We start from the raw sequence: 24,808 nt of genomic DNA, 5'->3' as shown, positions 1-24,808 counted from the left end.
ATGCTATAACTGACATGAAAAAAGCGGTAACGCCATGAAGCGCACTAGAGAGGAGGGATCTATGTCTGGGAAGTAATCAATGACCAAGGCGATGCCGGACTGTTTACCGGGCCTTGTGTCATCTAAACGACTTCTAGTCAAACAAATTGTAATGGGAGTTGCCCGGCGCCTGTCTACTGCTCTCATTGTAGGACGGGGGCGGCTGAGCCTGCGGTTGAGACTGCGAGGGTGCAGCGGGGAGGGCAGGCGGGGTGGTCGCAGTCTGCTGAGTCCACTGCGCCGTCTTGATCACCATTTTGGCGAAATACTGCTGGATAAACGACTCACTGAGATGTGTTAGCTCAAGTTCTGAGGTCTTTGGGGAAAGTGATCACTAACGTATAGTAACTGTGGTCCGAATTGTGAGGTTGGACCAGGTTGTGCGCAAGCTCGTGGGCCAACACCACCCACCACCACACAGCCGCCTCGGCCTTTGCTTCGCCACTTTGTGTTTTGAGAATCTTCTCCGCATGGAGCTGCAAGAAGAAGCGCAAGTTGCAGAAGACACTGCCGTTGCTGTTGAAAGCAATCGTCGAGCCAGACTCGTCGTAGAAGATGTGAAGAACTCGCGGTGAAAGCGCGTAAACGCTAGCGACCTCACTAAGAAGACCGGCAAACGCGTTGATGGGACCGTGGTTCCTCGAGAGGAACTGGGCCGGCTCAATTGACAACTTCTTGGAGACGAATACTTTCATACTGTTCGATGCCTCCGCCGCGAAAACGATATTCTGCGCGGGCGTGCTGTCACAGTAGGTGGCCTGTTCCTTCACCTCGTTGACGCTCGGTGGCGAGAACATGCTGTTGGAGTCATGAGCTCTGGTAGAGTTGATGGCGTTAAGCAAGTTCTGTCCCACAGTCGCTGGGTTGGTCACACGGCCATCATCGGGTTTCTTCTCCGTGCCGCTGCTGGGTTGGTTCGTAATACTTTGCGACTGCGGCCGACTCTCAGGAGGCTTGTCCATGAACTTTTGAAGCTGATCCTCCGCTTCATCGATCTCGTTAGCATCGAAGCCAAACCGACGAGTCAGATTCGAGAAGAGCCCCTTGCTCTTCCGCGACTGCTGTGGCGGAGGCGATCGGTGAACCTCTTCGGGACTGTCGTTCCCGAAAGAGCCCGGCATAACCGGCTCCGGTGTTTTTGCGGCTTGTCGGGCAGCCTCAGCAGCCTTTGCTTGCTGACTCCATTCTTTCTCTTTTTCTTGGATCCGCTTCTGCTCGGCTTCCAACGCCTTGCGGCGCTCCTCCTCGGCAACTCTTGCTTCAGCTTGCTTTGCACGAAGGATTCGATCGACGTTGTATCCTCGGGCTCTCAAGGCGTAGAGGTCTAGGTTAAGGAAGGGCTCGAAGTACAGATAGGCCTGCTGATTTGGCCGTGATAGGAGAAGCTGGCAGATAGCCTGACCAACCTGGTACATGTCAGGCTTATCCTCAGCTGCGACGTAGAGGATCCAACTTGAGCCGGATTGAGCGCTGGCGGCGGATCTCTTCTCCGTGTGAGATTGGCTGTGGCCCCTGAGTGAACGACGGAGTGCAACTGAGCGAACGAGTTCGACACGCAGGCTCTTCTCCAACCACTTGGCATCATGTTTGATGTAATCCCTTCGGTAGTTTGCATACTCGTGAAGGAAGATCTTGGACCGCTCGATAACATGCTTCCGCAGAGCAGCTGCCCGGTCTTGCTTGTCCGCATGAGGGCCAATTCTTACTTCCTCTTCCACAAGCGAGCTCAATGTCTGAGCGCCAAGCTGATGGTAGAATTCCTCGAGCACTTCCTCTTCGGGCGCAGTGATCAAGTAGTCCTTGAACAAGCGGTAGCTGATGATGTCGTCCAAGATGACGATTCGATTCGCAGTAGCCAGCTGGTACTGCTTAATAGGGGCATCGTCGTCGTCCACGTCAATAAGCTTATCCTTGGATGGCGGCGATGGGATCTCCTTGGCTGCGAGTAAGAAGGGAGAACACTTCATCTTGCGAATAAGCTCTTTGTCCTTCTTCAACGTCGGCATATTCTCTGCTAAAGACTTCAGAAGAGCGAGGTACTTATCCGGGCTCTGAAGAATGCTGAGAAGTCGTGCGGGCTCGGTGCAAGCTAGATTAGCTATCTCTGGCTTGCTTGGTTCCTCCTTGGCTCCACACTTGAAGAGGAATGTGTTCGCGTTCGTCCCGAAGTCAACAAAATCAAAGATGTTACCGTATGTCGCCGAAGTACCTAGGTAGCATCGCTTGGGGCTGAGGTGGGTGACATAAGAGCCACTCTTCTCGCCTGAATCGCGAGCCTGCCGTGTCACGGGAACAATGGGTGCGTCACGCAGCTTGGATAAGCTGCCCTCTCCAAGATCACTGTTCCGGAGGGCGAAGTACTCGAAGAGAGTGACAGCCATTTGTTGATCCTGAGGTGGCTTGGCCAGCAGACGAGACACGCACTCAGTGATGGGCGGGTCCCTAACCACCCCAAACTTGTTGGCATGCACGTGAAGATCTTTCTTCAGAATGTCGAAGCCCAGGATTGCGGCACGCTCGTTGGTGAAACAAGCCGAAGGCGTGACCAGCTTGTTGTCTTTCTGAATAGGCAAGAAAGCTTTGCGACTATCGGCAAGGTTGAAGGCCCCATAACCGTTGAGGTGATGGTTCGCAATGAAATAGGTCATCGCGGACGTCCTGAGCTCCGCATCTGTAGAAGCCATCATGTTGACCATTTCGATCACAGAAGGGTATGGTCGCAGGCCTAGGACGGCCAGGAATCGACCCTCCAAGCTGTTAGCTCTGTAGCTCCCGGGCGGACCAGGCCACTGCAACACAGGCAGCCGAAGAGTTCTGAGTGTATCCTTTGGCTCGAAGAGCTCCGAGACCTTGTACAGCTCAGTCATGCCTTTGGTTGACTCGCTTCCTTTCGCCCCAGTTTCTGCCGGACAAAATCGAGTATCCTTAAGCTTCATCATGTCGGCGGCGGGGATGTCATCCTTGACTGAGGCGAGGTACTTGATGAGCTCTATGTGACTCCACTTCTGCGCACCCTCAGCCGAGGGGCTCAACAATCTTGAAAAGATGGTGTCAAGGTCGACCGTCTTGCGTACTCCGATTGCCGAGAGAAACTTGTCTTTCAAGCCTTGGCAGCCTTGAATGATGGGCAGATCATCAAAAAGCTTGACGGTGGGGAGATATGAGTCGGTTGGCTTCTTCATGCCCGTCTTTGTCGGCATAACAGTATGAGCCTGGAGCAGAGTGATGATCACTGACTTGGAACTTTGGCTGATGTTGTCCCAGTTCTTGGACAGTACCGTAAGAACCTGAACGGCAAACTTTGGAGATTTTTTCAGATTTTGCTCGTCAGACCTGCTCGATCCCAACTCCAGCAGGAAACGCAACCATGGCACGACTTCCAAAGGCTCCCAACCAAGGGCTTGCAGCTCAGCAGTAGAACAATGGTTGGTGTATGCCATAGGTATAGTGCGCGGGGGGATTGGAAGATTCGCTGGAATCTTGTTCGGTACCTGATAATTGGCAATGGAACCAAGAGCAATGATATCGCCTTGGTCGCTGCCATCTTCAGTGACCGTGGCAACCGCGACATCCAGAAGGCGAGCTTTGCTGGGAGGATCCAGTTCTCCGCTAAGTGCCTTTTTACCGGCCCATGCAATGAAGTTGATGAGCTGCTCCTTATTCATTGCCTTGGCTTCCAGCTCTGTCCGCACGTCGTCAACAGTGATTGGGCTGATGAGTCCGAAGTCCATCAGCTTCCTGACGAAAGCATTTTCCATGAGCTCTCGGGGTACAACAGGGATGGTGTCGACGAACTTGCTGAGCTCATCAGAGCCAAGTCGGACCTTTGTGCTGGACAAAACACCTCTAGAAGAGAAGATCTCAATAGAAGCCTTCTTGAAGGCTGTCCAAAACGCTTCCTCGAGAATCTGGGACACTTGACCGCTTGGTGTAGAATCAGCGAAAGTGAATGTCTTGAGGATGTGTAGTGCTTCAGGTAAAAGCTTGGCGAGATCTTCTGCGCCAATCTTTGCCGCAGCTCCAATCATATTCTTGACTTTGGAGTCAAGATCGCTCATCTCGTTAATGAAAGCAAGTCTTGTCATGATACCAGCCGCCCGGAGCATCTCGATGTTCCATGTCCTGACCCATCGTGCATTGAGATCAATAGCTTCGCGCTCAACCGTAGGAATAACTGATTGCGCCGAGATGTGCATGCCGGCACCCGTTGTCTGCGTTGTGGGAAACCCGATAAAGATGCGGCCGCCGGGCTTCTTGCTAGGCAACACTGAAGCGAACACGTCCACAGACTTTGAGATGGTGGCGGAGCGTGAACTCTCTGAAGCCATGGTCTCATCATAGGACGAGGTGAGAATGGCTAGCTTCGTGGTCTTTGGCGGTGGTTTCTTTGTCGCGCGCTCCAACTCGGTCGCGAACGAAGTTGATACGCTGGTCTTGACCCAGGCGGTTGTCACTCGCAGGAAGATGGTTGAAGTAGAGAGCTTGGTCACGTCCTCACTAATCTCCTCCTGAGCAGCTGCCTCTTCTCTCTGCTGTCTCCCCTTCACAGTGACCTGTGACGCTGAAGACGTCAACCTCGAGAAGAAGCTCCGTAGTGAGGGCACTTCGGATCCAGCGCCATATGTGTCGGCTGACTTGGCCGCCGCCGTAGCCTTTGGCTTCCAGCCAGCGGCACTCATAACAGTCGCGTCGATCTGAGTGCTGGTTCGCTCGACTGTTTTAACCTGCATCAGACCCTCTCGTGTCCGGGTCTCAATATCTCTCGGGATGGGTACGTCGAGACTGGGCGAGGTCTTTTTGTGAAGATCCAGGATCTTGTAGTCGTCGATCCAGAACTCGACATGTTGCAGAGCGACGAATGTCAGACTGGTTGCGAGAAACTGACTGACGGACAATAGGTTCGGTAGAGGAGTGGTGGTATTTCGGTAGTCGAGAACAAAGGTGGTGTCGCCGCTGCTCTGATCCTCGGGGAGAGTGGATTTCTTGGTAAAGAGTGCATTCCCTTTCCAGTAGAATGCCATGGCCTCGTTGCCGGAGCTCACAAAGGGCTCCTCGCAGTCGGAAAAGACGCTGTAGAAGCCGACACCGAAAGCACCAATCTTTGTTTCATCGGGGTTGCCCTCGGCGATCCTCTTCAGTCTTCCCCAGTCGGTCTTGGTAAAGGGCTGGCCATCGTTCGCCACGACGAGACGGCGCAGTGTGTGGTTCACGATAACATGCTTAAGAAGTTCGGATCGGTTCGTGGTGGCGGGGAGTGGAACTGAGGTCGAGGGCAGCGTTTCCCACTTGACCTTGACGGTTGTTGCTTGGGCGTCGGCGGCATTCTGGATTAGCTCTCGCAACGTTGTCCATTCGCCTGAGTATCTGGCAAGGACCTTGTCGATCAAGGCTCTGGTGTCGACGGTGACGGCTTCCTCTTCCTCGCCGCCTTGCAAAGCGGCGGCTTTCAGCCGCGAATAGTCCATCGTAGGGTGCTGGTCGGGATTATTACGGCGCGCATGCGATCATTGTCAAGTACGTCGAGTGCTTCGTGTGTTCGTCGGGACTTGAAAGAGGTGGACAAAAGACGCAGAAAACTTAGGAAGCCGGTGAACCAGAAATGTAAAGAATGCGGCGTGGCAGGAAGAATTATGTAGGGTGAGGTGGGAGGCAAGGTGGGAGGTGGGAGGTGGGAGGTGGGAGGTTAGAGATGAGGTCGTTGGGTCGGTACGTAAGTAGGCAGCAGGTGGTGGCGATGGCGGGTATCTCTCAAGATGAAGTCGGTCCGTCGGTCGATGTTGAAGAAAGGTAAGAAAGGCTGAGACGCACGTTTCGCTCATGCAACAAGCACACCGAAAGGGGACAACGAAATGCGGGCTTCAACGATAGGCCTTCAGAACGCCCCGAGCACCTGAAATAAGCTCAGGTCCGTTGATGACATTCCACAAGGACAAAAGGGTCGAGGAAAGAGAAAACGTCAGGTTGTCAGCTCCGTTTCGATGTCACCAGTGTTAGGTTTCTTCCTTTCAGGTAGACGCGCCGTTGCTACAGTGCTGCACTGTACCTGAACCGGGCAGGCGGGCACCTAGAGACCGGAGCGACAGGAAGGTTTGGGGCTTCCAGGCTGCCGCCGACTTACCGTCTTTTGCCACTCGACCAATCACATGATCTACTGATAAGACACATCTCGCCTTCGTTATCGCCATCCTTGCACACTGGCGTGCCTGGATCCTTACCTTAGGTACAGGACCCTGCATCTGTTGCACCCGCAACTTGTAAGACCCGTTAACTCCGTATCTTAGCTTACCTTGCCTCACCTTCCATACTTGAGAAGGTGCCTAGGTAGCACGTAGGTACGGACAAGGTGAGGCCTTGATATGTCACTCAAGCAGCTGGAAGGTAAGACCGCCTAACCAAGACTACCTGAATAAGAAGAAAGTGGTGTGGCGATTTGCCTCAACCCTGCGAAGCCTCATGTGTAAATCAATGGACTGCGTTCTGACAGTAGCTGGTGGTAATCGCTTTCACCACATCACGGTGTAAAACCTCAGTCGGCGGCTGCCAAGTAACAGAAAAACTTCTCGTTGTCCATTTTGCATAGAGGGCGTCCTAGGCACGGAAGGCCCTCACAACCATTACAATGCATTTATGTGTGAAACTCTATAATACAGCATATCGACGCTGGCTCAGGTATGCCGGCCCCGCTCGCTTGTGCATTTCGAAATTGGAATCCTCGTGTATCATCTTTACTTGGCCATGATGTCCACGTACCGCCCGCCCTTCTTCGCCTTCTTCGCACCCGGCTTTCGGGGTCCAGCCGCGCTGATCAAGTCGTCAATGCTACTGGCATTGCTCATACTTGTTGCCGGTCGGCTAGGAGGAGCGCTAGGAGGCCCTCCAACACTGTTGTTCGATACTGAACGCATCATACTCGGCGGTCGCGGTCCTGGTGGCACTCCCAGGCTTTCGCTGGACGCAGCGTGCGCCAGTGCCGGGCCAGGCGGTCCTCCAGGAGGAGCACTTGCACGGCCCATGGGAGGTGTCATAGTGCGTGGCGGAGGTGGTGTTCCTGTGTTGGATCTCGAAGCCCCCTTCGGCGGCGGTGGTGTTGCAGTCTTTGCCTGTGTCGCTTCCGCCCCTCCCTTCTTGTTCACCCAACGCTTCAGGTCAGGATCGTACACGAAGCTGCTGGATTCACCAAGGTTGGCCTTGACGGGCTTGTTGCCCTGCTGAAGATCCGGACTAGGTTCCTTCTTGCCTCCGAACCAGCTGCCGAATCCCCATCCCTTTTTGGACTGTTGCTGTGCCGCTGCTCGCTTGGCTATTCGGTGTTAGTGTTGCCAACATGGAAGGAATAGTTGCTTTGCTTACCGTCTTCTTCAGCCGCTTTCTTGAACATCTCTTCGTTTTCCTTGTCCTTCTCAGACTTCCCTTTCTCTTGAGGCTTAAGCGCCTTGAGACCGGGGATATCATCGTCATCATCCATGAAACTCTTGGGCTTCGGCCTTGATTCTCCCTCATCATCCTGTTCGGGCTCAGGATTGTACGAAGGAGGTTCATAGCCATACGGCTGGAACGCAGGAGGTTCGTATCCACCACCGTCAGTGGGCTCTGCAGATTGTGATTGAGGCTTATCACTAGACATTGATGGAGGTTCGTATCCGTAAGACGGCGGCTGGTAGACTGGACTGGCCAGGTTGTTATCTGATTGCTGACTGTTTCCAACCGTCTCCTGGCTCTGGACCTCAACTGAAGGGACAGCGGGGGCTTGACTGCCATACGGCTCGTATCCCTGGTACGCAGGCTTGGTCGGCGACTGCATTGGAGAGGCTTGAACGGCTCCTGACAACCCCTGGGCGGAAGCAGCTGTGTCTTGACCACCGCCATACATAGGCGGAGTGTAACCTTGTGATGGCCCTGTCGCGTTCTGAGGCATGTATCCGCCATTAGAGTACCCAGGTTGTGAGTCCATCGACGTTCGTGGTTCATAAGGACTACGAGAATACTCGTTTGAGGAGCGTCCGACTGAAGCTTGGCCGGATGTGTAGCCAGCGCCGGGTTCGTAGGAGCTTGACAGAGGTGTTTGGGACGGGCCTGGCGCGTATCGAGAGGCGGCTCTCGTAACAGGGATGGGAACCGCAGCGGCAGGAGGAGACCCAACTGGGAGGCTGGTGGCACCAGCTCCGTAAATGGGCTCAAAGTTTGACACAGAAGGCGATCTACTGATAGTAGGAGTGCCTCCTGCCAACCGAGCGAATGGTCCAGATTCAGCACCACCCTCGCCAGATGCGCCAGCAGCAGAACCGTCGTTCTCGTCACCAGCAACAAACTTGTTAAATCGACTCCAAACTGTATCCGAAACCTTGTTCATACTGGGCTTGGAAATCCAGGACGACGATTCTTCCTTGGGAGCCTGCCTGAGCCTCGTTCGCAAGTTCTCTACAGCGGTCTCCAGGATGGGATGGTGATAGTTCGACCTCTTAGTCTGGGCGTTGATGGAGCTGGCAATTGCCTCACAATATTGCAAGGCCTTGTCCCGAAGCCCATATTCAGCCAAAGTCATCGCGTGCTGGAGCTTATACGCAGCCAAGTGTGGCACGCCGACAGTTAGGGTAGGGCCTCCCGCGAGTGACAGACCATACTCGTAGACCTCACTCAATAGTAGAGCCTCAGTCTCCTTGGCAAATTGCTCTCCTTGAGTCTTGTGATCAGCACCGACAAGGACAAAGTTCGAAGCAGGGTCATCGAGGCCCCCGAAAATTGTAGCCTTCCTAGCGAATAAGAAGCAGATGTGTGCGGCTTCAGCTCGTCCATACGAAGACAGCAAGTTGCCGAGTGCATTCAAGGCACGGACGTCGTCAGTACTGCGGTTGCTCAGGACTAGGCCTAAAGTCTCCCGCCACTTATCGAGTCCTTCGGTGGCATCCTTAGTCGAACCACTGGCCGAGGTTGTATTGACGAGCTGGAACCCAGCCCGGGCGTGGGCCGGAACTAGCTCGTCAACACAGTCGTCAAAGTTACCAGAGAGAACCTTGTAAAGCGCAGCAATAGACTCGTTGGCGTGTCCTGGGTAGTTGACCTCTTTCCTGACGAATTCCTGGGCGACTTGCTTGTAGAGATCTGGGGAAACGGTGTTGGAAATCAACATGGCATGGCCCCAAAGTCTCTTGTCAGCGGCTTCCCATACCGCCTTTTCGCGATCGCCGACCAGGAGATGCTTCCGGATTTGATCCATTGTAGATGAGTCTACCACCTCTGCCTTCATCTGGGTTGAAGATGATTCTTGAAGAGCGTCGGCGCCGAGACCAGCACCATAGCCAAGCGTACCCTCGTTGGCGTTGACGTCGAGGCCAGGGGCTAAGACATCTCGCACATCTTTATCTACGGCGGTGGTGCCTTCCAAGACACCGTCATGCTCGACGAAAACCCTCAGAATCTTCCAGAGCAGCAGTCGCTCAACCGCGCGCTTGTGCTCGTGAGAAAGCTGAGGTTGGAAAGAAACTTCAGGTAGTTCTTTTTCCAGGGTGTCTATGCCTGAGCTCAACCAAGCGATCGTTTCCTTCTTCTTTGATTTTCCACGCAGAGGCCCAGGGAACTTCGCCAGCCTCTCTTCGAGCGGCTGGGTGTCCTTGATATGTTTGACGTGTACTTCTCCTGGACTACGAATGATCATGGGGGCGGTTTGCCCCATACCATAACGCGGCACATTTTTAGGGAAAGAAGTTATCATAGTTCCCCCAACACCCCATGAGATAATCGGTGCCCCTTTCCATCTTTGCAGAGGATCATTTTCGCGACCGTCAGTTGGCGCAACCCAGTTGAAGGTTTGCGAGGGCCCCAGGGGCCGAGAAACAGGGGCGGTGACGGGTTGGAAACTCCTAGTTGCTCGAGGGGAGGTTGGGCTATGGACCGAGGTCGGCCGAGGCACGGGCTGGGACTGCGGGCGTGCTCCTTGAGAGGATCCTGGTGACTGGGTTTGGGATCTCGGTGGCGGTGCGTATCTGTTGTCGGGGGGTGAATCATGAACGGCGGCTTGTGGCAGGTAGCTAGATGTGGACCTCTTCGAAGGTGACAAAGTCGCGTGCATAGGGGGACCGTGGGATGACGGCGGCGGTGTTTGCCGCGCGACCATCGGCGGTGCCGGGCTATAGCGGGACTCAGAAGGCACACCGTTTGCAGGCTGAGCCGCATACGAAGTCTTCGAATCTTCCTCCTCCTCAACCTCGCGAGTAGTAGGTAGTGATGGTACTCTCCTTGGCTCAAGGGTGTAGCTCGACCTGCGGTCAGGTTGAGGGTGGTCTCCATTGGTCGCAGCCGCCTCACGCGAGACCTCAAAATGAGCCAACGGACTGGACGTTCTAGGCAAGTGCGGCAGAACAGTGGGAGGCGTGGTAGCCGCGTGGAAAGCGGGTACGGGAGGCCTTGCGGCTGTCGGAGCTGGTGAATATCTGCTCCCGGACGGCGGGCGGTGCATTCCATTGGTATTCGGTGCCGACGGAGGAGCAGGGGAGTACCTGGCATTGCCAGGAATCCCAGGGACCTGTTGTTGCGTCGTCTGAGGCGCATAGGGGTTGACACGCTCACCAGGTACCAAGTGTGGAATCCCACCCGAGAGCGAGCGGCTCATGCCAGGAGGCGACAACATTGGCGGTGACAATGGTGACGGAGCAAGCTGAGCCTGGGTCTGAGGTTGCAGAGGCTCAGGCGGTCCAGCCAAAGCAGGAGAACCTACACGGTAGCTCTGTCGGGAGGCCGATCGTGGTTTTGAAGCCATGGGCAGCTCCTCGAAGAAACTGTCCTTATTCCGAAGCATAGGGACGGGTTTTCCTGCTGGCGGAGGCTGCCCAGAGTGACTTGACGTCGGCGGCGAGGCGCTCGAGGTAGCAGCTCTTTGTGGCGGCGGTGGCGTGGGAGCTTGCATGCTAGAGCTACGCGGAGGGGGACCCGACGATGGCCCCGTCGAAGGGCTTTGCGGGAGTTGGTGTGTGCTAACCCTCTTTTTCGGGACAACAACTTCCATGGGAAGATCGTAAGGAGAAGTATACCCGCCCTTAGACTGCGCTGCAAAACTCTGGGCTTTGACAGGCTCAGGGCGCGTCTGCTGCGCATTGTAAGGAGCGGCTGACTGCGTACGCTGGGTAGCGTAAGGGGTCACCGCCGGAGCAAATGGAGAGGCCGCAGTCTGGGGATGGTAGGGCGACGGCACTGCCGGCGCAGTCGGCGCATAAGGGGAGGGAGCAGCTTGGTGGGGAGCAACGGCAGGAGTATATCGGTTCTGTTGTCCAGCGGATTGAACAGCCGGCGCCGGAACCGCAGTGGTAGGCAGGTCGTCATCGTCGTCGAGGAAGCCCTCGTCATCGCTGCCAAAGAATGCCGATGGGTCGACTGGCTTAGATTCGCCAGCCTCGTCGAGTGACTCGTCTAGAAGGAAGTCTTCTCCGTCGTCGTCTGCAAAAGCTTGTTCCCACTTAGCAGCAAGATCATCAGCAGGCTTTGCTCCAGCATCTTCCGACTGGATAGGCTCTGCAGGCTCCTCCGTCAACTCCGTGGTCTCATCAATGTCTTCATCCTCTTCAAGCATTTCGCCCAGCGTATCAGCTCTCGACAGTGTGGTTGTGTTCATGTCGCCCATGACTTGCATTGTGGATTTCCGCCCCAGTGTAGGGTTTCCGCCAAAGTCGGGGAAGTCCTCATTGTTGGAGCTCTGGATCTGGCTGAAGAAGTCGTCCTCGCCTGCCACTTCGTCTCCAAAGCTGGCAAGTTTCTGTTCGGGCTGAGGAACTTCTCCATTGGACTCAGAGTGGGGAATGAGAGGAACGCCCTCCTCGTAGCGGGAACCAAGATCCTCCTGCTCGGTAAAGGTGGCATCGCGACCGACATAGTGCTGGTCATCCTGCGGTTCCTCGTCGTCGAAACCGTTTTCAAAGTCGTTTGCGGCGTGATTCGTCTCTTCGAAAGCACCATTGTCAAAATGTTCAGGCGCGCTCTCAATTTCGTGAATCAAGTCCTCGGCTTGGTTTGACGGAAGAGGCTGCTCCGTGCCAGGGACGGCTGTGGACACTCCGCTGGCAGGCGGGACAGGCGGAAATGAGTTCGTCCTTTCGTTGGGTGGCATGAGCTTGAAAGGATCGGTGTCGGTCCGGGATAGGGTCCATTCTGTGTCATGGTCATCGTCCCAGTTGACCTCGTGGGAGACGGTTCGAGTAAAGGAGTTGGTACTTGTATGGCCCAGGGTGGGCGCGGATGGCTTGGGTTCGTCGGCTATAGCTTGCGGCTGCGGAGCGATCTCGTCGGCCGGTTCGGCAGAGGGAAGCAAAGTCGTTTCTGGCTCGACAGCTGCGGTCGAAGCTGGAACTTCTTTGAGGTCGTCTTCGCTAACGGCCGGTACATCTGGCACTGGTCTTTCGAAAATAGGCCAATCGTCCGAAGCATCTCTGCTATCGTCCTCGGCGAGCCAGGGACTGCTTTGCTCCTCCGGCTTCGGCTGGACCTCCAGCTGTGTCGCTTGTGATGGGGGTGTAGGCTCGACATCTTCAGCAAGTTGGCTGTGAAGAGGAGCTGCCGATGGTGAATCGTGGGTTTCTGCGCTCGGGGAAATCTGAGCTTCTGTGGTTGCACGACCACTAGCATCATTGGGCATGAAAGCCGGATGCCACGAAGCGTTCGCGGTGGAAGTCATGGTGTTTATCTAATTAGGTGGAATCATGCGGGTTCGCGATGTGGCTAGATCGAAGGCTCGGGGAAACAGCTAGGTCGTTGATGGTCAGCACGAGACACGATGCGCGAGTCCAGGGGATTGGCGTCGCATAACGCGACGACCAGGCCGGGGGGAACAAGTCGAACGTAAGAGTTCGACAGAGAGGCTGAGAGGGACGGAGCGGAGAACGTACATGTACAAGAGAAGCAGAGGTCTAGATAGAATACACAGCGACAAACTCCATGGTGAGCTTCAGGGTTTGTGGGTCGAATGTGAAGATTACAGAGGCAAAGGTGGGTTTTCCGGCTGGATGGGGGAGAAAGTCTGATGAGCCAAAAGGCATGAAGCATGAGGTGGCCGTGGCTCAAGGTGCAACTGCAAGCTGGCAGGTACGATGAAAAGGCAAGGTCTGGCGCGGTACATGTGGCATGTATCTCTTGGTGTGTCCAATGTGGCAAGGTACATGCATTCCTTCAAGGCCCGAAAGGTAGGTACCTATGTACCTGGGTAGGTGTCTGTACGGATACGGATTTGGCTGCTCCCATGGAAGGGAAATCCACGAGTCCGTCAGTGCTGTCCTGGCTGGAATGGTCCACCGTCCACCCAGTCACAGGTCCAGAATCGGTGCCGATTCCGTCATTCCGCCTTCAAAAGGGGCCACCTCAGAGGTTCAGTCAAACACTGCTCCGTACCCAAGCGTGCCAAGGTACCTAGATAGGTGCGGATACGCGGGCTTGCGGCCACATCAGAGACCCGAGGATCCTCCGGGTGCGGCACTGACAGTCTGACAATGACACAGGTGGTGACTGAGGTGACATTGATTGTCGTTCCGAGGCACCGTTTCCATGTCAATGAATAAAGGTTGCCAGTCTGGAATGGAATGTGTCACCAATTCACTAGGGAACCGTTTTGAGAGGTGGCATAAGCTATAGGTAGTAGTATGATAATGGAAGTATTAAGTATCCTGAGACGACTCTTGAAAGAAAGAAACACGAGAAGAAAGGACTCGGCCAGGAACCAAGTGTTTATACATCAAACATGCGAGCTATTTTACCAGATGTAGGAAACCCAAGGTACCCAGGGAACCTATTCGTACATACCTTGTATCTGTGTGATGAACTGCTCTCCGCTAGAGGGAGGGACGGCTTACACCGGGCCACCACATCTAAAGACCATTTGGCCACCTTACGGCCCTGGGCGTGTTCGGGCAGCGAATTTACAGCGCACTAAAGGCCACGCGGCTGCCTCCGTCACTTAAAGTGCCCCTGGAATACTTGCTGAAAACTGGATACTGCTCGGACAGCACCCGCCCAATGAGATCGGCTCAGCCTTTCCAGGCGACCTCATTCACGCCTCTAAGCCTCCAAGTCTCCAAGCTTCTCTCGGCATGCTTGCGACAACGGTGTACTTGTCCAAAACACCACGACTCTACGGCGCTCAACCTGTTGATCGCAAAATATCAACACCACTGGCGTGACCGGACGATACAGCTCACCGTTGCGTACACTTGAGCGCTCACGCCATCTTACTCTTTCCTACCGAAGCTATCCGATGCAGCTCTCCGAGCAACAGCACAGGCACCCTCGACCGAACTCTATCACGACTTCCCGCACTGCGGCATCTGCCTAAAAAGTTGCTCTTTGCATATACCTCCTCCCAATGCGGGCGGGATGCCTTCTCCAACCTCCTATCGTTCCGCGGACCCGCCAGGCTCTCCAGGGAATGATTCCGATTCAGACCTCGATCTCGACATCCAGGAGCTCGATCCTGCCACTACCACAACCGATCGCACCTCTGGCCTCCTCCGCCACGACCGTCAGACCACCGAACATCGATCGCCACGTATAGCACTGCGGAATCTACGCATGGGGGGCTCACGCCGAGCCGGACAAAAGGCCAGGGGATATGGCCAACTTGGCCAGGACCGAGATGGCACCAGCGAGGATGCTGAAGCACTTCTCGGTGAACCCGGAAGCTCTTCATCACGATATAGAGATGGGACCGCTGGTGCAGGCTCCGACGACGACTCTCCTCTCTTACCCGGTGGCTCGCCTCCGAGGCGTCGATCCTTCGCCGGGGACAGATTCGAGCGACTTACCTCTAGCATAAGATTACCGAGCTTCATGTCGAATTCAGGGGCGCAAGAAGCGGACAAGGACGATGCCCAGGACCAAGACGAAGACGATCCGTCCAGCGCCCGCCTCATTGCTGTAGGATCTTCCCAAGCGACGAGATTCCCGCCGAACCTTATATCGAACGCCAAGTACACAGCCCTTACGTTTCTACCCGTCACTCTGTACAACGAATTCTCCTTCTTCTTCAACATGTACTTTTTGCTCGTGGCTTTATCGCAAGCGATTCCTCCATTACGGATCGGTTACCTTACGACTTACGTGGCGCCTTTGGCATTTGTGCTCTTCATTACCATGGGAAAGGAGGCGTACGACGACATCGAACGAAGACGAAGAGACAACGAGGCCAACGCAGAAGCATACACAGTCTTGTCATTCGATGAGCCAGGCCGTGGCATGGGTTCTGCACAACGGACACACAAGAGGCTCAAGTCGGATTCCATGAGGAAGAAGGGCAAAAACTTGGCGGGCCTGAGAGACAGACTCTCGGATATTCAAGAGGAAGAAGAGCGAGCTGAGGGAGACGGATCTATCGCCCAGCCATCCTCGTCAGTCCGTGAGGTCAGCCGTAAATCGCGCGACCTCAAAGTCGGCGATGTTCTTGTTCTAAGCAAGGGTCAACGAGTTCCTGCCGACGTTGTGATTCTGAAATGCATCACATCAGAAACAACTACCGAAGCGCCGGTGATGGAGGTGATTGCGGAAGAGGAGTCGTTACTAGTCGATGCTGAAGAAGAGCAGTCCAAAGCCCTACCAGTTTCCGATACCAAGGGCAAAGAAGCCGAGAGCAACGACGCTGGCGGCGGTGCCGCTGGCGAAACATTCATCCGAACTGATCAGCTTGACGGAGAGACAGACTGGAAGTTGCGTCTGGCGTCCCCCTTGACGCAAAACTTGACCACGGAGGAGTTTGTCCGCCTACGTGTAACCGGAGGCAAGCCGGATAGGAAGGTCAACGAGTTCATCGGCACAGTCGAGCTGCTATCCAGCAAACGGGATGCCCAAAGCCAGCAAGGAGCGCTTGACGGGGGTGAAGGCACCTCGGCCCCGTTGTCGATAGACAACACAGCCTGGGCGAACACAGTAATCGCCTCCAACGCCACTACTCTCGCTGTCATCATGTACACGGGACCTCAGACGAGGTCAGCGCTGTCGACTGCCCCATCACGGTCCAAGACCGGACTCTTAGAATATGAGATCAACTCGCTCACCAAGATTTTGTGTGCCTTGACTTTGGCGCTTTCCATTGTCCTTGTGGCGCTGGAAGGCTTTGGAAACACCAAAGACAACGTTTGGTACATCAAGATTATGCGTTTCCTTATTCTTTTCTCGACTATTGTGCCCATCAGTCTGCGTGTCAACCTCGACATGGGCAAGAGCGCTTACTCTTGGTTCATTCAACGAGATCCCGGCATTGCTGGAGCTGTTGTGCGAACGAGCACGATCCCGGAAGATCTCGGAAGAATCGAGTATCTACTCAGCGACAAGACTGGCACGCTGACCCAAAACGAGATGGAAATGAAGAAAATTCATGTCGGCACCGTCTCCTACGCGAACGAGGCCATGGACGAAGTCACGTCGTACGTCAAGCAAGGGTTCCACATTCAACCTACTACCGACCCTTCGTCGCACACGATGTTGATCACGCCTTCTTCGACATTTGCCAACTCGTCAAACGTGGGTGCTACACGCACAAGAAGAGAAATTGGCACTCGTGTCCGAGACGTAGTTCTCGCTCTGGCTCTGTGTCACAATGTGACGCCAACAACAGAGGAAGAAGACGGAAAGACCGTCGTTTCTTATCAGGCCTCCTCTCCTGACGAGATCGCCATTGTTCGCTGGACAGAATCCGTCGGTCTTCGCCTCGCCTATCGCGATCGCACCAGCATGGTTCTTGAGTCAACAGAGAACGGCCGTGAAATTGTCCGCGTGCGTATCCTCGACGTCTTCCCCTTCACATCCGAGGGCAAGCGCATGGGTATCATTGTTCAGTTTTTCGATCAGACTCAGTCTACGGTGCCAAATCTCGCCAATAGCGAAATCTGGTTCTATCAGAAGGGTGCTGACACAGTCATGAGCCCCATTGTGGCCGAGAACGACTGGCTTGACGAAGAAACCTCCAACATGGCTCGAGAGGGCCTGCGTACACTTGTCGTTGGCCGGAAGCGCTTGTCTTACGAGCAATACAAGGAGTTCACTGGGAGCTACCAAGCGGCTTCTTTGGCTATCGCTGGACGAGACGCTGGTATGCAACGTGTTGTGGCTCAGTACTTGGAGCGCGATCTGGAGCTTCTCGGCGTCACTGGTGTAGAGGACAAGCTGCAAAAAGATGTCAAGCCATCTCTAGAGCTTCTGAGAAACGCAGGCATCAAGATTTGGATGTTGACTGGTGACAAGGTTGAAACAGCTCGCTGTGTCGCCGTCAGCTCCAAGCTTGTCGCTCGTGGCCAGTACATCTACACCGTTTCCAGGCTTAAGAAGAAGGACAACGCGCAAGATCACCTCGATTTCCTCCGTGGCAAGACGGATTCTTGTCTCTTGATTGATGGCGAGAGTCTGGCCCTCTTCCTCACCCATTTCAGGATCGAATTTGTGTCCGTGGCTGTGCAACTCCCGACGGTTGTCGCATGTCGATGCTCGCCCACGCAGAAGGCCGAAGTCGCCAAGCTGATCAGGGAGTACACTAAGAAGAGGGTCTGCTGCATTGGTGACGGAGGCAACGATGTTTCCATGATTCAAGCAGCAGATGTCGGTGTTGGTATTGTGGGCAAGGAAGGTCGGCAAGCTAGTTTGGCGGCAGACTTCTCGATTGAGCAGTTCTACCACCTGACTAAATTGCTGGTCTGGCACGGGCGCAACAGTTACAAGCGCAGTGCTAAGCTCGCTCAGTTTGTTATCCATCGTGGATTGATCATTGCGGTCTGCCAGACGATGTACAGTATTGCCATCAAGTTTGAGCCCGATGGTCTCTACAAGGTATGTTGACTTCTGATTGTACTTGTTTATTCTTGTTTCTAACCTCTGGTCGCAGGACTGGCTTCTCGTCGGATATTCCACCGTGTATACTGCCTTCCCCGTTCTCTCCCTCGTCCTTGACAAGGATGTGGACGAAAACTTGGCGAATCTGTATCCGGAACTATACAAAGAGCTCACTTCCGGCCGATCCCTGTCTTATCGTACCTTTTTCGTCTGGGTTGCCGTTTCGATCTATCAAGGCTGCACAATCCAAGGCCTGTCACAGCTTCTGACCGAAGTCGACGGGCCCAAGATGGTGGCAGTTTCGTATACCGTACTAGTTCTCAACGAGCTCCTCATGGTCGCCATCGAGATCACGACGTGGCACCCTGCCATGATCATCTCGATCGTTGGCACATTTGTCATTTTCGTTGGCTCCGTGCCGTTCCTCGGTGGTTACTTTGATCTTCAATTCATCATCACTTTGTAAGTCATCTTGGCGTTCATGCCCCATAGGAATTGCACAGACTAACCAAACTCCAGGGGATTCATCTGGCGCGTCCTCGCCATCGCGGCGATATCTCTCATCCCACCCTACGCGGTGAAGCTCATCAGGAGGACGATGAAGCCGCCCTCGTATAGAAAAGTGCAGAGCACGTAGAAACCGCACCGGTGTGTTGTGTTGTCGTTGTTGTATGAGATCTTCTTTGTATCTATCTCCAAAGCTCTGTGTAAGGGCGTCTGGGATCGGTGTCAGCGAACGGGATCCGCGGCCATTCAAAGGGAAAGGCTGCTGCGGTTTTTGCATTATTAGGCGGAGTTTGACGGGGACCTGGGAAACTTTTTTTTACCCAACTTTGTACGGCATTTTTTGGATGGAACTATCGACAGCCCAGAAGAATTAGACAGCGTTATCGAAATTTGAGTTTATTGGGCAATGTCCTGCTCCTTTTGCCTCGGTGTGTTTTACATGACTCTGCTCTATGGAATGATGTACATGAACTCCCACTTAATGGAGAGTGTGTTTTTCTACAACTTGAGAACGATCCAATCCTTCAAGATATCTGGGTCCCGCCTCTGCATCGCGCCCAACATACCCCCCACAGGCCCTTGCAACTGCCCGCCATCCCGCCATAACTTGGCGCCAGCATACGCCTTGACGAAGCCCTCGGGCCCTGAAACCACAAAGAGGTTCTTGCCCCGTGGCGCGACGGCGTCGGCGGAGCAAGCGCAGTCGTCTTGCTTGAAGAGGCTTCTCTTCCCGGCGTTTGGCGCGCCGTCGACCATGCCGATGTGTGCTGTCTGGGAGTGGAATTTACAGCCTTCGACTGCGTGTGTCGGCGTATCGGCAGAGGTTTTGGGGGAGGGTTGAAGAGTGAGCGCCGCGGAGAGGTCTGCTTCGCGGACGGCGGTGCCTTCTTGGTCTACTACGACGCGGACGTCGAGCTTGTCGCCGTATTTCACCTTAAGGGCGAGGAGGTCCCTGCTTATAGGCGAGGGAGCGGCAAGAGTCTCTGCGGAAAGGAGAGACTCGGCCTGGGATCCGGGCGTGTTTGCTGATGATGATGAAAAGGGATTCCACCAGCTCCCCGACGATGATGACGAAGGCTTCACCTGCGGCGCCGCCGCCGCCGCAAATCCCCCGGCCAGCTGGTCCCGAATCTCATCGCGGCTCCTGACGGCCCAGAAGATAGTCATGGACGGGCCGTCGGGCAGCGGGAGAACGGCGTGCGCTGCTTGCAGTGCGCTGGCGATGCCTGTTCCGCCTGCGAGGAATACGACGCGGTCGCCTCGTTTGCCTAGGCGGGAGCGGAGGTCGAATTCGCCGTGGGGGCCGCGGAGTTCGACTTTGTCTCCTTTTGTTGCGGTGCCATCTGATGATGAGAGAGAAGAGGAAAGGGGTGCCAGACGGCTTAGGTACGTCGAGACTTCACCCCCTCGTACGGCGCGAACGTAGAGACGGAGCGTATCCTCGTCATACGGGGAGCCTGGGACGGGGGGCAGGGGCGTGTATTCCCTCGCGACCTGGATTTGGGGCTGTTTCACCTCCACGCACCAGAGGTCGAAGATGTCCCAGAGGGAGGACACGCTTGCGACGTTGCTGTTTCTGCTGCCGCGAGGTGCTTTGAGGGTTAGGATGAAGGAGGTCGGGGAGACCTGCTCGCGGGCGACGACGTCAAAGGGGATGAACTTGCGGGCTGGGCCGAGGGCTGTTTGGGCGGCTGGGTCGTTTGATTCGGGCGTGGAGGGGAAGAGCCATTGGGCGTCCCATGCTATGCCGCCTACTGCGAGGAGGATGAGGACGGGGAGGTAGCGGGGGCTTATGAAGGTGGAGGATTTGCGTTTGGGGGGGCGATGGGGTTGGGGGCCGGTTGAAGTTGTTGTGGATTTGAGGCGGTAATGGCGCGCTGTTGAGGATGAGAGTGCGGATGGTTGTGGTGTTGATGTTCGCCGGTGCGTCCAAGCGGAAGAGTGCCGTAATGGCTGGGTCAGGTGCGTTGTCGTTGACCGGGATGCGGCTGCGGCAGCCGGAGTGGCACGGAGCTGAGGTCGGATGTGGGTGAGTGAGCGCCCGGCGATCGGCCGGAGAGTCGCACCACCGGCAGAGATGAGCGCCGAGGCCCCCATCAGTTTCGGGATACAAACTGATTTACCGTAATGAGATCGTTCAAATTTGGTGTAGCTTTTCCAACATTTCCTGCAAGGAGGCGATGTAGCGGATGGTGACGAAAGTCGATGATGAAAGCTCCAAGTGGGCTAGTTCCGCTGGGCGAAGCTGAGTTGCGCACGGTCACGTGATTCGCTTGTTTAACCATCGCTCAAGAACACTTACACACCCGGGATCGATGCAGATACTCATTCCACTATACAGTGTTTCGACGTTGTATACACTACATTGGATTGGAATCTGAAATCCGATGGCTTTGAATATGCCGCCGTACCGTTGAATTTAATAGGGTATTGCGTAGATACCACATAAAGGTGATGCGAGCTCAGAAGTCCTATCAGATGCCTCAAGGCAAGACATGCAGCAATCGAAAACTTGCAGAAAATCGCGGTCTCCCTGATATAGAACGGAAAGATGTAAACGGCTTCAGATGGCTTCTCAATTCTTGAGCTTCAGGGCACTTCTAAAGGTAGACTATGAATAGGTACACTGGCAGCGTTCGGGAGACCTCTTGACCGGTCATGTACTCGTCAGAAGAAGGTCGAAAGATGCGCAGGTCACACACAGTGCAATCGGCAAAACTCCCTTTATCATCTTTATGTAGACCATAAATAGGTGCACCGTTAGCGTTCAGAATGTCTCTTCACCGTCCGTGACCACCGAAGAACACCACAAAAAGATATCCCAGATTCTATGCTTCAGCTCAAACATCAACTGGGTAGATTTCGGCCTTTGGACGCCCACACAGAGCAGGGAAATCATCAAGCAAGATGGAGGTGTCCTCCCTGCTACAACACTCGTGTTACAGACCGTATTCGTGGGCAAGGGTTCTTCAGTAACGGCGTGAAGAGTGATGTGAGATTGTCTAGTTGGTTTGAGCTACTAAAGACAACCCGATTCAACCCCGGGGGGGAAATTTGGTACTCGGCTGTCCAGACATGACAGGGCAATCATCAAGCAAGATTGAGGTATCCTTCCTGCCACGACACTTGTGTCCCCGAAGATATTTACTTACCAACATTCTTCTTCAACACATGAAAAGTGACATGATATTGTTGGTCTGATGACGATAATGCACTTGAACGCACAGAGTAAGCTTTTATTTGTTTAAGAGCACAACCAGCCCGATGCTAGCCTTTGACAAACGCAACTTTAGGACTACGACAGCAAAAAATGACGATGTGAACAAAAACGTCGACATCCTACCCCAATAGTCTTCAAAGGATAAAGTGAAGAAAATGATGTCAAGAAGTCTGATCAATCTGGCAATGAAAACATAGTAATACTCTCTATCAGAGCTTTGTACAGTCGAGATTTTCAATACCACACTCGCCTTCCCCCAATAGTATCCGGCTTTGCCCACGTATTCGTGAGTAAAAAGTCTCTATAAACGCCGAGAGAAGACATATGAAATGTTTGTGTTGAAGGTAACGCACATCACTAACGCCGTCATCAATGCCAAACCGTCTCTCCTCTACACCAGTCAGATACTACCGATCAATAATTCGCCTCCAAGGTTCGCCAGGTCCATGGATAACAGACCATCGTCTAGGCCACCTTTATATACAGACGGAATGATGTGCTCTGCTCAGATGATGTGAGAGCATCGCTGAGCGCGAATGCGAGATCCAGTGAGTGAACTCATCAGATCTACACCGACCTATCTACATCAGTGAGAGCCGTAACATCTTTGGGACTCAGGTACCAAGTTCTTGGTACGGGGCCTAGAGCCCTGGTCATCTAATATGCGAGTATCTCGCAGGCTGTCTTCGTTACGCAGAAAGGAGTTCTCCGGGACTGATAAACGACTGGGTCTAACAGTTGATCTCAAAGCCTCTGATGCTGAAACTTTTGAGAGTCTCTGGCTATAATACTCGAGCCTCCAGCAAGTCTGAGTACCTCAATCCCATTGTGCCACTGGGGAGATGTCCCGCACTCTATGTTATACTACAAGCAACTCTTACACTCAGCCAAATTCATCAGACAAACACACCCACCCTATCAGAGCCTGATGATCTTTCTATCCTCATCAATACCACCCCGGAACATGTCAGCAACGACGCGACCCCCGAGAACCGTCTCATTGACGATACCCTCAACGTGTTTCGGCTCAACCCTACCATACCAAATACCCTTCCCAGCCAGAGGATGCTTCTCCCCACCAGCCATAAGCTGCCCAGGCGGGATGTAGATGATGATGTTCCCCGCAAACTTGTGCCCGCCAATATGGCTAATCAACCCAACCCGCGCCGACATCTTCTGATTATCCCCCTCACCATCCCCGCCCTCAGCCGACTCAGGCGCCGCAATCCTCCCAGCCTCCCCCTCACCACTCTCATCAACCACAACAGGCCCCCTCAAAACACCAACCCCAACCCCCTTAAACCTCCTCTCAAACTCATCCCTCAACACGGGCCCCATGACGCCGCACCGCATATCCCGCCCGCCGTGCCCGCAAATCAACACGAGCACCTCCTTCACGTCCCGGACCCCGTACAGCAGCGACCGGTACGCCTCCTTGCGCGTCAGCCGGTCCCGGTGGATCGGCGACAGGCCCCCGTCGTGCATCCTGTGCAGCTTCTCCGGTAGGAGGTAGCCTTTTGCGAGCGCCTGGACGCTGTCGAAGCTGACGCGCGGTAAAAAGGGCACGTACTTGAAGCTCGGGAGGAGGTAGGCGCTCGTGGTCTGCAGCTCGCTCCGCTCGGGGACCGAGGAGGGGAAGGAGGCGTTTAGGGTTGAGATATTGTGCCAGGGCTGTAGTTTTGAGAAAAGGGGTTTCACTTACCGTCAGCCCAAGGTGTTCTCATATAATCTCATGTGAAAAACTTCGCGAGTGAGGGAAAGAAAGGGGGTGCATCTCTACAGTGACGGGAAGTATGACTACTGTCAACCTCGCTGGCTATTCTCCTGTAGAAGATACTGGCCATCGATCCTCCCCCGGGCATGTATACACTTATACATACCCTCAAAGCTGAAGGAAAAATGAGAAGATGGCATGAAAAAACTTACATCGCTATACGTCCCCCCGCGGCCAAACAACTCCTTTAAATCCGCCGCGAGGTTATCCCCGCTATTCTCCTCCTCGATCCTCGACACCCAGTCGTCCTGCCCCGTGCACACGAGCACCTGCTCAGCGTACCCCGAGACGACGCCGTTGAGCGGGCTCTTGAAGTCAATGTCCAAGCCCTCGGGCATCGCCGGCGTCGCGGCGCACTCGCAGGTCGGCGACGGACATGTCGGGACGAGCTCAAACGGCGGGGGAGGCGCCGATGGCCTGCTTGCCTGTGGCCTTGACTTCGGCTTTGGCGAGGACGATGAGGATGACCGGCTTACGCTGGTGGTGAGGGTGCGCCGCTGCCGCCGCGTCGGTAGCGATGACGTTGACGACGATACTGACGGAGATGAGAGCACCGCCGCGCGATACCCTCGCGTGAGACGCGGTGCGGCTCTCGCTATCGAATGCATCATGTCCTTTTGGATGCGTGATGTACGGATACGTCTCTTCGCCAATGCCAAGTGTGTCTCTTTCACTGTGCCGGAACTCCAACCAGATGCCGGCGTATACTCAGATGGAGTGGCGTCGAAACACCTCAGACAGAGCCGCGATCGACGTTACCAATCAAACAGAACGAAAGAAAAAACGGGTACGTTGTCATCAAAGGTACGTATTCGCACGATGAACAATACGACAGCTTTCCGCGGGATCGTAAAAAGCACCCAGGGAGGGAGTGCGAATTCGCAGATGAGGCGCAGATTGGTAATTGGCAATTGCAGACAGGTATCCATTTCGTCTCGGTAGTTGGTCACTCAAGGAGTCAAGGCCCCCCCCCGCCCCCCTGGACTGCCCCCCTCGGCGCTCGCTGCGGACCTTGGCCCCGGCGCCGAGCGGGAGTGAGAAGACCGGGACACCTCGAAAAGGCTACCCGAAACCCCCGGCGGGGAATTCTGGCAGCGATGCGATTCATGCGGATGTCTGATCACTTATCTTGTTAGTGGGCTTCTAGTGGTAATGTTAGGTAATCCCTCATTTCTCACTGGCGCGGCCGATAGCCGGCGGGGAGAAGGAGAGTCCACCGCCTGTAGGTTCCCTGATGGGTTTTTATTCCTGCGAACGGTTACCGCCGGCCGGCCGGTACTGAAAAGTTATGTCCGGCTGACACATCCTCTTATTCCGCTACGGATACAACTTCTATTCCATGATTCCATCTTTTCCCCCTCCCGCTGTCGTATGCGACTTTGCACGTGAAAGCAAATTTCCGCATCCGAACCCCGTACCCAAGGGGGGAGGAGTGTAGTGTAGTCCCTCCGCCAGGAGGCCGGGGGTGAGGGTGAGGTAAG

The 24,808-nt window shown here is 54.6% G+C and overlaps 5 protein-coding genes across 5 annotated transcripts; 1 reads left to right on the top strand and 4 right to left on the bottom strand.

The window, feature by feature from the left end:
• Window positions 1–133: 133 nt before the first annotated feature.
• BDP81DRAFT_306217 (uncharacterized protein) lies at window positions 134–5,504 on the bottom strand (the record flags this gene model as incomplete). Its single annotated transcript, XM_060583256.1, has 2 exons — window positions 134–326; window positions 379–5,504. The coding sequence occupies 2 exons, from the start codon at window positions 5,502–5,504 to the stop codon at window positions 134–136; spliced, it is 5,319 nt and encodes a 1,772-aa protein (XP_060451527.1).
• A 1,081-nt stretch (window positions 5,505–6,585) lies between these two features.
• BDP81DRAFT_363126 (Sec23-binding domain of Sec16-domain-containing protein) lies at window positions 6,586–12,999 on the bottom strand. Its single transcript, XM_060586461.1, has 3 exons — window positions 12,909–12,999; window positions 7,390–12,766; window positions 6,586–7,339 (listed from the first exon to the last, which is right to left on the bottom strand). Exons 2-3 carry the CDS (start codon window positions 12,695–12,697, stop codon window positions 6,765–6,767), a joined length of 5,883 nt encoding a protein of 1,960 aa, XP_060451526.1. The 5' UTR covers window positions 12,698–12,766; window positions 12,909–12,999; the 3' UTR covers window positions 6,586–6,764.
• Window positions 13,000–14,385: 1,386 nt separating this feature from the next.
• BDP81DRAFT_444218 (phospholipid-translocating P-type ATPase) lies at window positions 14,386–18,463 on the top strand (the record flags this gene model as incomplete). The annotated part of the gene is made up of 3 exons (XM_060591804.1): window positions 14,386–17,823; window positions 17,879–18,288; window positions 18,346–18,463. 3 exons carry the CDS (start codon window positions 14,386–14,388, stop codon window positions 18,461–18,463), a joined length of 3,966 nt encoding a protein of 1,321 aa, XP_060451525.1.
• Window positions 18,464–18,831: 368 nt separating this feature from the next.
• Window positions 18,832–20,430, bottom strand: BDP81DRAFT_444217 (uncharacterized protein; the record flags this gene model as incomplete). The annotated part of the gene is made up of 1 exon (XM_060591803.1): window positions 18,832–20,430. The coding sequence occupies one exon, from the start codon at window positions 20,428–20,430 to the stop codon at window positions 18,832–18,834; it is 1,599 nt and encodes a 532-aa protein (XP_060451524.1).
• Window positions 20,431–22,471: 2,041 nt separating this feature from the next.
• BDP81DRAFT_444216 (Sucraseferredoxin-like protein) lies at window positions 22,472–23,665 on the bottom strand (the record flags this gene model as incomplete). Its single annotated transcript, XM_060591802.1, has 2 exons — window positions 22,472–23,224; window positions 23,480–23,665. The coding sequence occupies 2 exons, from the start codon at window positions 23,663–23,665 to the stop codon at window positions 22,472–22,474; spliced, it is 939 nt and encodes a 312-aa protein (XP_060451523.1).
• Window positions 23,666–24,808: the final 1,143 nt, after the last annotated feature.

Source organism: Colletotrichum phormii (genome assembly GCF_030913505.1).
Source record: "Colletotrichum phormii strain CBS 102054 chromosome Unknown BDP81scaffold_1, whole genome shotgun sequence".
Taxonomy (NCBI): Eukaryota; Fungi; Ascomycota; class Sordariomycetes; order Glomerellales; family Glomerellaceae; genus Colletotrichum; species Colletotrichum phormii.
Note: the sequence above shows the minus strand (reverse complement) of the source record. Positions and strands in the feature narration are given on the sequence as shown.

What these genes read in the sequence shown, in the direction of transcription:
- BDP81DRAFT_363126 (XM_060586461.1), bottom strand. Translation starts at nt 12,697, where the DNA reads ATGACTTCCACCGCGAACGCTTCGTGGCATCCGGCTTTCATGCCCAAT. An exon ending in GAAAGCGGCTGAAGAAGACG is followed by an intron (nt 7,340 to 7,389) that starts GTAAGCAAAGCA and finishes AACACCGAATAG; the next exon opens with CCAAGCGAGCAGCGGCACAG.